We start from the raw sequence: 12,012 nt of genomic DNA on the forward strand, positions 1-12,012 counted from the left end.
CCTTGCATAGTAGGCTGAGAAGTGAGTTCTGGCTACTAGGTACAACATATATATATATAAATATATATACATATATATATATATATATATATATATATATATATATATATATATATATATATATATATATATATATATATATATATATATATATATATATATTAGTATATTTTGGTAGCAGTCTTTCCTGTAGACATATATTATTAAATATGACCGAAAAAGTAAGATTAATAATTCTAACACGAATTTTCTCAATCTTTCGTACATTACGCTTCACTGTTGGAGGTAAATAAAAAATCACTTCTCCAAAATTCATTTTTATTTCTAGTCTGACGCGACACGGGCGCGTTTCGTAAAACTTATTACATTTTCAAAGACTTCACAAATACACAACTGATTAGAACTTGCGTTTCCCTGATTTTATATCTACATTTGAGTGAGGTGGGAAGGGTGATGTGGCATTACATTTGAGTGAGGTGGGAAGGGTGATGTGGCATTACATTTGAGTGAGGTGGGAAGGGTGATGTGGCATTACATTTGAGTGAGGTGGGAAGGGTGATGTGGCATTAACACAAGACAGAACACTAGGGGATATTAATAGGGTATTAAAAGTATCAACACAAGACAGAACAGAAACAATGGGTATTGAATAGAAGTGTTTGTAGAAAGCCTATTGGTCCATATTTCTTGATGCTTCTATATTGGAGCGGAGTCTTGAGGTGGGTAGAATATAGTTGTGCAATAATTGGCTGTTGATTGCTGGTGTTGACTTCTTGATGTGTAGTGCCTCGCAAACGTCAAGCCGCCTGCTATCGCTGTATCTATCGATGATTTCTGTGTTGTTTACTAGGATTTCTCTGGCGATGGTTTGGTTATGGGAAGAGATTATATGTTCCTTAATGGAGCCCTGTTGTTTATGCATCGTTAAACGCCTAGAAAGAGATGTTGTCTTGCCTATATACTGGGTTTTTTGGAGCTTACAGTCCCCAAGTGGGCATTTGAAGGCATAGACGACGTTAGTCTCTTTTAAAGCGTTCTGTTTTGTGTCTGGAGAGTTTCTCATGAGTAGGCTGGCCGTTTTTCTGGTTTTATAGTAAATCGTCAGTTGTATCCTCTGATTTTTGTCTGTAGGGATAACGTTTCTATTAACAATATCTTTCAGGACCCTTTTCTCTGTTTTATGAGCTGTGGAAAAGAAGTTCCTGTAAAATAGTCTAATAGGGGGTATAGGTGTTGTGTTAGTTGTCTCTTCGGAGGTTGCATGGCTTTTCACTTTCCTTCTTATGATGTCTTCGATGAAACCATTGGAGAAGCCGTTATTGACTAGGACCTGCCTTACCCTACAGAGTTCTTCGTCGACTTGCTTCCATTCTGAGCTGTGGCTGAGAGCACGGTCGACGTATGCGTTAACAACACTCCTCTTGTACCTGTCAGGGCAGTCGCTGTTGGCATTTAGGCACATTCCTATGTTTGTTTCCTTTGTGTAGACTGCAGTGTGGAAACCTCCGCCCTTTTCCATGACTGTTACATCTAGAAAAGGCAGCTTCCCATCCTTTTCCGTCTCGTAAGTGAAACGCAGCACGGAACTCTGCTCAAATGCCTCCTTCAGCTCCTGCAGATGTCTGACATCAGGTACCTGTGTAAAAATGTCGTCAACATACCTGCAGTATATGGCCGGTTTCAAGTTCATGTCGACTAAGACTTTTTGCTCGATGGTACCCATGTAGAAGTTTGCAAACAGGACACCTAGGGGAGAACCCATGGCGACCCCATCTACTTGCTTATACATGTGCCCATCCGGGCTCAAGAAGGGTGCCTCTTTAGTACAAGCTTGGAGTAGTTTCCTCAGAATACTTTCTGGCATGTCAAGAGGAGTACAGGCTGGATCACGATACACTCTGTCGGCTATCATTCCGATTGTCTCGTCCACAGGTACGTTGGTAAACAGCGATTCTACGTCCAACGAGGCTCTTATCCCTGTGGCCCGTGCGCCCCGCAGTAAGTCCACAAATTCCTTTGGAGACTTCAGGCTGAAGGCGCAAGGAACATAAGGAGTCAGCAGGCCGTTGAGTCGCTTCGCCAGTCTGTACGTGGGTGTGGGTATCTGGCTAATGATTGGCCGAAGTGGGTTTCCAGGCTTGTGCGTCTTGACATTTCCATACGCATATCCAGGTTTATATTCCCCAATGATCTTTGGCAGGTGGAGTCCGGATTTCTTGGCGTTCACAGTTTCGATCAGTTTGTTGACCTTTGCTTTTAATTCGGCTGTAGTGTCCTTCGTTACCCTTTGGAACTTAGTTTGGTCAGAGAGTATGATGTTCATTTTCGCCAGATATTCGTCTTTTTTAAGAATGACATATATTGGCGACTTGTCACCTCTCCTGACAACTATCTCCTTGTTCTCACGAAGGCTTTTAGCTGCCGCTTTAAGCTCGGGGGACAGTATGGTGCTTCTGTAGTTGCCTCGATTCTTTCCTCCTTCTGCAATAAGTTCTGCTTGTAAGGTATCTTTGGTAGTGACCTTCTTTTGTGTCTCGAGGTCGAATATGTCGTCCAACAGAATTTCCAACTCTACTTTCCGGGCCATTTCACTCGGTCTGGACATAACATGACAGTTTATGCCCAGATTTAGGAGAGTGACTTGGTCCTCAGTGAGGTTAATTCCTGCAAGGTTCAGGAAGCCATCTCTTGGTCGTGGAATTGCCATAGGTCCTCCATATAATGTTGTTAGTTTCTTGATAATCCTTGTTTCAGTGCTGAGGTGATGTTGGTCTGTGAGGATGTCGAGGTGTTGTTCAATGCGGGTACGGATACTATGGTCGATGTTGCTATTTCTCCACTCGTTTGTAGCATGAAGTAGTTGCGTTTTGTTGTCTTTGATTTCATTCTCTGCCTTGTATATCTGATCACGAATCAGATCCTGGCGATATTTTATCGTGAAGGCTTGATTCCTTGCTGCTGGGTCGTACACTTTAACATTAGTATATTTTGGTAGCAGTCTTTCCTGTAGACATATATTATTAAATATGACCGAAAAAGTAAGATTAATAATTCTAACACGAATTTTCTCAATCTTTCGTACATTACGCTTCACTGTTGGAGGTAAATCAAAAATCACTTCTCCAAAATTCATTTTTATTTCTAGTCTGACGCGACACGGGCGCGTTTCGTAAAACTTATTACATTTTCAAAGACTTCACAAATACACAACTGATTAGAACTTGCGTTTCCCTGATTTTATATCTACATTTGAGTGAGGTGGGAAGGGTGATGTGGCATTACATTTGAGTGAGGTGGGAAGGGTGATGTGGCATTACATTTGAGTGAGGTGGGAAGGGTGATGTGGCATTAACACAAGACAGAACACTAGGGGATATTAATAGGGTATTAAAAGTATCAACACAAGACAGAACAGAAACAATGGGTATTGAATAGAAGTGTTTGTAGAAAGCCTATTGGTCCATATTTCTTGATGCTTCTATATTGGAGCGGAGTCTTGAGGTGGGTAGAATATAGTTGTGCAATAATTGGCTGTTGATTGCTGGTGTTGACTTCTTGATGTGTAGTGCCTCGCAAACGTCAAGCCGCCTGCTATCGCTGTATCTATCGATGATTTCTGTGTTGTTTACTAGGATTTCTCTGGCGATGGTTTGGTTATGGGAAGAGATTATATGTTCCTTAATGGAGCCCTGTTGTTTATGCATCGTTAAACGCCTAGAAAGAGATGTTGTTGTCTTGCCTATATACTGTTTTTTTTGGAGCTTACAGTCCCCAAGTGGGCATTTGAAGGCATAGACGACGTTAGTCTCTTTTAAAGCGTTCTGTTTTGTGTCTGGAGAGTTTCTCATGAGTAGGCTGGCCGTTTTTCTGGTTTTATAGTAAATCGTCAGTTGTATCCTCTGATTTTTGTCTGTAGGGATAACGTTTCTATTAACAATATCTTTCAGGACCCTTTCCTCTGTTTTATGAGCTGTGGAAAAGAAGTTCCTGTAAAATAGTCTAATAGGGGGTATAGGTGTTGTGTTAGTTGTCTCTTCGGAGGTTGCATGGCTTTTCACTTTCCTTCTTATGATGTCTTCGATGAAACCATTGGAGAAGCCGTTATTGACTAGGACCTGCCTTACCCTACAGAGTTCTTCGTCGACTTGCTTCCATTCTGAGCTGTGGCTGAGAGCACGGTCGACGTATGCGTTAACAACACTCCTCTTGTACCTGTCAGGGCAGTCGCTGTTGGCATTCAGGCACATTCCTATGTTTGTTTCCTTTGTGTAGACTGCAGTGTGGAAACCTCCGCCCTTTTCCTGACAGTGAGGTTTCCACACTGCAGTCATATATCATTCGGTCATATATCTACATTAATTTTAACTAAAATAAAAAAAAAATTGACCTCATACATAATGAAACTGGTAGCTTTATCTTTTCATAAGAAAAAAATTAGAGAAAATATATTAATTCAGGAAAACTGGGCTTATTAGGCAAATTTGGCCTTGCATAGTAGGCTGACAAGTGCGTTCTGGCTACTAGGTACGACATATATATATATATATATATATATATATATATATATATATATATATATATATATATATATATATATATATATATATATATATATATGTCGTACCTAGTAGCCAGAACGCACTTCTCAGCCTACTATGCAAGGCCCGATTTGCCTAATAAGCCAAGTTTTCCTGAATTCATATATTTTCTCTAATTTTTGTCTTATGAAATGATAAAGCTACCCATTTCATTAAGTATGAGGTCAATTGTTTTTTATTGGAGATAAAATTAACGTAGATATATGACCGAACCTAACCAACCCTACCTAACCTAACCTAACCTATCTTTATAGGTTAGGTTAGGTTAGGTAGCCGAAAAAGTTAGGTTAGGTTAGGTTAGGTAGGTTAGGTAGTCGAAAAACAATTAATTCATGAAAACTTGGCTTATTAGGCAAATCGGGCCTTGCATAGTAGGCTGAGAAGTGAGTTCTGGCTACTAGGTACGACATATATATATATATATATATGTCGTACCTAGTAGCCAGAACTCACTTTTTGGCCTACTATTCAAGGCCCGATTTGCCTAATAAGCCAAGTTTTCCTGAATTAATATATTTTCTCTAATTTTTTTCTTATGAAATGATAAATCAACCCATTTCATTATGTATGAGGTCAATTTTTTTTTATTGGAGTTAAAATTAACGTAGATATATGACCGAACCTAACCAACCCTACCTAACCTAACCTATCTTTATAGGTTAGGTAGCCGAAAAAGTTAGGTTAGGTTAGGTTAGGTAGTCGAAAAACAATTAATTCATGAAAACTTGGCTTATCAGGCAAATCGGGCCTTGCATAGTACGCTGAGAAGTGCGTTCTGGCTACTAGGTACGACATAAATATATATATATATATATATATATATATATATATATATATATATATATATATATATATATATATATATATATATATATATATATATATATATATATATAGGCAAATCGGGCCTTGCATAGTAGGCTGAGAAGTGCGTTCTGGCTACTAGGTACGACATATATATATATATATATATATATATATATATATATATATATATATATATATATATATATATATATATATATATATATGTCGTACCTAGTAGCCAGAACGCACTTCTCGGCCTACTATGCAAGGCCCGATTTGCCTAATAAGCCAAGTTTTCATGAATTAATATATTTTCTCTATTTTTTTTCTGATGAAATGATAAACCTACCAATTTCATTATGTATGTGGTCAACTTTTTGTTATTGAAGTTAAAATTAACGTAGATATATGACCGAACATAACCAACCCTACCTAACCTAACCTAACCTATCTTTATAGGTTAGGTATGGTTGGGTAGCCGAAAAAGTTAGGTTAGGTTAGGTTAGGTAGGTTAGGTAGTCGAAAAACAATTATTTCATGAAAACTTAGCTTATTAGGCAAATCGGGCCTTGCATAGTAGGCTGAAAAGTGCGGTCTGGCTACTAGGTACGACATATATATATATATATATATATATATATATATATGCGAACAAGCCTGAATGGTCCCCAGGACTATATGCGACTGAAAACTCACACCCCAGAAGTGACTCAAACCCATGCTCCCAGGAGCAACGCAACTGGTAACTACAGGACGTCTTAATCCGCTTGACCATCACGACCGGACATAAGGAAGTGATAGCCGAAGCTATTTGAACCACTTCCCCGCCGGCACTCAGATGGTAATCTTGGGCATAGCATTTTATCAAATCACCTCATTCACGAATCATAGCTTCGGCTATCACTTCCTTATGTCCGGTCGTGATGGTCAAGCGGATTAAGGCGTCCTGTAGTTACCAGTTGTGTTGCTCCTGGGAGTATGGGTTCGAGTCACTTCTGGGGTGTGAGTTTTCAGTCATATATATATATATATATATATATATATATATATATATATATATATATATATATATATATATATATATATATATATATATATATATATATATATATAGATGACTGAAAACTCATATATAAATATTTATTTATTTATTTATATATTTATTTATTTATAATAGTGGTACCACCTCTGGTGCAATTGTAGGGACCCACAGCCTCAAAGAATAAAATAAAGAGTATTCAGAGAAGATCTTGTGGATTCTCACTGAACACTTTAATCTTTTTCTCTCCTACCACCCCTATTATTTTATATATATTTTATTTTATTTAAAAAAAATAAAACGAAAAATGTGGTTTCTACATGAAATACCGAAATTTAAAGCGACTTTTTTTTAATTATTCAGTGGGGGAATCAATACTGAGTTCAGTAAATTTATATCATTCTTCTCTGATTATTTTGGAGGGATTGACATTAGTTATGCGTTTCATTATTATTGCAAAATTATTTGTCACTCTCAATGTAACTGTTTTATTCACTTTCTCTCTTCCGTCTCTTTTTGTATGTACTATCTCCATCATCCTCACACTGAACCTTATCTTTATCATCCTGTTACGGTCACTAATCTTTATTGTCCTCCTCACTGCTTCCTGTGTTTATCATTCCCTCACTGCTTCCTAGATTTATCGTCCCCTCATTGCTTTTTATATTTATCATCGTGCCATTGGATCCTGTTGTTATCATCTCTTTGCTCTCTCTCGTTCTGACTGTCTCTCAGCCTCTTACATGTACCATTTCTTGTTCCGCCGCCTCCTATCTCTTTCCCTCCACCTACATCAATGTTATCGTTTGGTCGTCAGCGTGTTATCTATCATCGTCCACATTCCTCTTTCTCTGTCACTCTCTCCCATTTTATTTGTCTCTTCTCAACTCTCGCGTTCGTCATCCTATTTTGCTTTCTTCTTACATGAAAGCTTTTATCCTTAAACATATATTTTATGGTTTGGAATTTTAGTGCTTCTCATTCCTCCTCTCTCCCTCTTTACCACTCTTTTTCCCTTTTCTTTGTTTCTTACTCTTTTTTAATTTCTTTTCTTTTTTCTGCCTCTTTCCATCTTATTAAATTATTTTCTTTACATTGTCCAACCACTTGGGCTGGACGGTAGAGCGACGGTCTCGCTTCATGCAGGTCGGCGTTCAATCCCCGACCGTCCAATTGGTTGGGCACCATTCCTTCCCCCGTCCCATCCCACATTCTAATCCTGATCCCTTCCCTGTGCTATATAGTCACAATGGCTTGGCGGTTTCCCCTGATAGTTTCCTTCATTCCTTCCTTCCTTCCTTCCTTCCTTCCTTCCTTCCTTCCTTCCTTCCTTCCTTCCTTCCTTCCTTCCTTCCTTCCTTCCTTCCTTCTTTCCTTCCTTCCTTCCTTCCTTCCTTCCTTCCTTCCTTCCTTCCTTCCTTCCTTCCTTCCTTCCTTCCTTCCTTCCTTCCTTCCTTCCTTCCGTCCGCTCCCACTCTCTAACTGACTCCTTTACCTCTTTACTCTCACTATCTCCCAGTAATACCCAGTTCCTTTCCTTTGCTGCTCTACCAATATGTCCACACTGGTGGATGGTGTCTCACGGTGGGTGTTCTTACTCCCGCCCTACAGGTCGCCCCGGCCCGGTACACAGCTGTAGAGTGACCAACCACACAGCCCACGGCTTCATGGTACACTGTGTCTCCGGCCCACTGAGGAGCGTCAACACCCAGTACACACTGCTCGTCTACGCTCAGGTGGGTGTCTGCTGGCGAGTGTAGCGTGTCTGCTGACGGGTGTATCGTGTCTGCTGGTGGGTGTTTCGTGTCTGCTAGCGGGTGTAGTGTGTCTGCTGGCGGGTGTAGCGTGTCTGCTGGCGGGTGTAGCGTGTCTGCTGGCAGGTGTAGCGTGTCTGCTGGCGGGTGTAGCGTGTCTGCTGGCGGGTGTATAGTGTGTCTGCTGGTGGGTGTTTCGTGTCTGCTGGCGGGTGTAGCGTGTCTGCTGGCGGGTGTAGCGTGTCTGCTGGCGGGTGTAGCGTGTCTGCTGGCGGGTGTAGCGTGTCTGCTGGCGGGTGTAGCGTGTCTGCTGGCGGGTGTATAGTGTGTCTGCTGGTGGGTGTTTCGTGTCTGCTGGCGGGTGTAGCGTGTCTGCTGGCGGGTGTAGCGTGTCTGCTGGCGGGTGTAGCGTGTCTGCTGGCGGGTGTAGCGTGTCTGCTGGTGGGTGTTTCGTGTCTGCTGGCGGGTGTAGCGTGTCTGCTGGCGGGTGTAGTGTGTCTGCTGGTGGGTGTTTCGTGTCTGCTGGCGGGTGTAGTGTGTCTGCTGGTGGGTGTTTCGTGTCTGCTGGCGGGTGTAGCGTGTCTGCTGGCGGGTGTATAGTGTGTCTGCTGGTGGGTGTTTCGTGTCTGCTGGCGGGTGTAGCGTGTCTGCTGGCGGGTGTATAGTGTGTCTGCTGGTGGGTGTTTCGTGTCTGCTGGCGGGTGTATAGTGTGTCTGCTGGTGGGTGTTTCGTGTCTGCTGGCGGGTGTAGCGTGTCTGCTGGCGGGTGTAGCGTGTCTGCTGGCGGGTGTAGTGTGTCTGCTGGTGGGTGTTTCGTGTCTGCTGGCGGGTGTAGCGTGTCTGATGGCGCGTGTAGCGTATCTGCTGGCGGGTGTTTCGTGCCTGCTGGCGCGTGTAGCGTATCTGCTGGCGGGTGTTCCGTGTCTGCTGGCGGGTGTGCTGTGTCTGCTAGCGGGTGTTCCGTGTCTGCTGGCGGGTGTTTCGTGTCTGCTGGCGGGTGTTTTGTGTCTGGTGGCGGATGTTCCGTGTCTGCTGGCGGGTGTAGCGTGTCTGCTGACAGGTGTATCGTGTCTGCTGACGGGTGTAGCGTGTCTGCTGACAGGTGTATCGTGTCTGCTGGCGGGTGTTTTGTGTCTGGTGGCGGATGTTCCGTGTCTGCTGGCGGGTGTTTTGTGTCTGGTGGCGGATGTTCCGTGTCTGCTGGCGGGTGTTTTGTACTCACATATTTGTACTCACCTATTTGTGCTTGCGGACGATGAGCTTTGTCTCTTTGGTCCCGCCTCTCAACCGTCAATCAACTGGTGTACAGATTCCTGAGCCTACTGGGCTCTATCATATCTACATTTGAAACTGTGTATGGAGTCAGCCTCCACCACATCACTGCCTAATGCATTCCATCCGTTAACTACTCTGACACTGAAATATTCCTTCTAACGTCTCTGTGGCTCATGTGGGTACTCAGTTTCCACCTGTGTCCCCTTGTTCGCGTACCACCAGTGTTGAATAGTTTATCCTTGTTTACCCGGTCGATTCCCCTGAGGATTTTGTAGGTTGTGATCATGTCTCCCCTCACTCTTCTGTCCTCCAGGGTCGTAAGGTGCATTTCCCGCAGCCTTTCCTCGTAACTCATGCCTCTTAGATCTAGGACAAGTCTAGTGGCATACCTTTGGACTTTTTACAGCTTCGTCTTGTGCTTGACAAGATACGGGTTCCATGCTGGGGCCGCATACTCCAGGATTGGTCTTACATATGTGGTGTACAAGATTCTGAATGATTCCTTACACAGGTTCCTGAACGCTGTTCTGATGTTATCCAGCCTCGCATATGCCGCAGACGTTATTCTTTTTATGTGGGCTTCAGGTGACAGGTTTGGTGTGATATCAACTCCTAGATCATTCTCTCTGTCTGTTTCATTAAGTACTTCATCTCCTATTCTTTATCCTGTGTCTGGCCTCCTGTTTCCACTGCCTAGTTTCATTACTTTGCATTTACTTGGGGTTGATCTTCAACAGCCATTTGTTGGACCATTCACTCAGTCTGTCGAGGTCATCTTGTAGCCTCCTACTATCATCCTCTGTTTAAAACCTCTTCATAATTTTTGCATCATCAGCAAACATTGAGAGAAACGATTCTATACCCTCTGGGAGATCATTTACATATATCAGAAACAGTATAGGTCCAAGGACTGACCCCTGCGGGACTCCACTTGTAACGTCTCGCCAATCTGAGACCTCACCCCTCACACAGACTCGTTGTCTTCTGTTGCTTAGGTACTCCTTTATCCAATGGAGTACCTTCCCTCTCACACCGGCCTGCATCTCCAGCTTTTTCACTAGCCTCTTGTGTGGTACTGTATCAAAGGCTTTCTGACAATAAAAAAATATGCAGTCTGCCCACCCTTCTCTTTCTTGCCTGATTTTTGTTGCCTGGTCGTAGAATTCAAGTAACCCTGTGAGGCAGGACTTGCCATCCCTGAACCCATGTTGATGCTCTGTTACAAAGTTCTTTCGCTCTAGATGTTCCACTAGCTTTTTTCGCACAATCTTCTCCATCAGCTTGCATGGTATGCAGGTTAGGGACACTGGCCTGTAGTTCAGTGCCTCCTGTCTATCCCCTTTCTTGTATATCGGGACTACGTTACTTTCTTTCCAAATTTCAGGCAGTTCCCCTGTTGCCAGTGATTTGTTGTACACTATGGTGAGTGGTAGGCACAGTTCTTCTGCTTCTTACTTTAGTATCCAAGGGGAGATTCCATATGGGCCTATAGCCTTTGTCACATCCAACTCTAGTAAACACTCCCTTACTTCCCCGCTGGTAATCTCAAATTCTTCCAGTGGATCCTGGTTAGCTATTCCCTCTCTCATGTCTAGAATTTCTCCTTGCTCTAAGGTGAAGACCTGCTGGAATTTCTTATTCAGTTCCTCACACGCTTCCTTGTCGTTTGTAGTGTATCCTTCTTCCTCTATCCTTAATTTCATAACCTGTTCCTTTACTGTTGTTTTTCTCCTGATGTGGCTATGCAGCAATTTAGGCTGAGTCTTTGCCTTGCTTGCGATGTCATTTTCGTATTGTCTTTCTGCCTCTCTTCTCATCCTTACTTATTCATTCCTGGCATTCTGATATCTTTCTCTGCTCTCAAGTGTCCTGTTATTTCTATAGTTTCTCCATGCCCTTTTACTTTGCTGCTTAGCTAGCCTACATCTCTGATTAAACCATGGATTTCTCATCTTCATTTCACTGTTTTCCTTTTGGACTGGGACAAACTTGTTTGCTGCGTCCTTGCACTTCTTCGTGATGTAGTTTATCATGTCTTGGGCCGTCTTTTCCCTGAGCTCTGTTTCCCATGCTATATCTGTTAGGAATTTTCTTATCTCCTCATAGTTTCCTTTTCGGTATGCTAACCTTTTGTTTTCGGTAACCCTCCTCCAGTTCAATAACCCTTCTTCAATCAAGTACTCAAACACCAAGACACTGTGGTCGCTCATTCCTACTGGGGCTTCAAAACCGATTTCTCTTATGTCGGAGTCATTCAGGGTGAAGACCAGGTCGAGTCTCGCTGGTTCGTCATTTCCTCTCATCCTTGTGGGTTCTCTGACATGCTGGGTTAAAAAGTTTTTAGTCACCACCTCCAGTAGTTTGGCTCTCCACGTATCCTCGCCTCCATGCGGTTCCTTGTTCTCCCAGTCAATCCTTCCGTGATTGAAGTCCCCCATGATGAGCAGGTGGGATCTATTTCTATCTATTTCTATTTCCTATATATATCTGTGTCTGCTGGCGGGTGTTCTGTATCTGCTGGTGGGTGTTCCGTGTCTGT

The 12,012-nt window shown here is 42.6% G+C and overlaps 1 protein-coding gene across 1 annotated transcript in view; it reads left to right on the forward strand.

Moving 5' to 3' along the window:
* The window catches only part of LOC138370620 (uncharacterized), a 270,501-nt gene that overhangs the window by 55,050 nt on the left and 203,439 nt on the right, over positions 1-12,012 (forward strand). The window contains exon 2 of the mRNA XM_069335180.1: positions 8,056-8,180. Within this exon, the coding sequence (XP_069191281.1) occupies positions 8,112-8,180 (69 nt within the window). The 5' untranslated portion in view covers positions 8,056-8,111. The remainder of the gene's footprint in view (positions 1-8,055; positions 8,181-12,012) is intronic.

The sequence above is a fragment of the Procambarus clarkii genome, chromosome 4 (assembly GCF_040958095.1).
Source record: "Procambarus clarkii isolate CNS0578487 chromosome 4, FALCON_Pclarkii_2.0, whole genome shotgun sequence".
Classification (NCBI taxonomy): domain Eukaryota; kingdom Metazoa; phylum Arthropoda; class Malacostraca; order Decapoda; family Cambaridae; genus Procambarus; species Procambarus clarkii.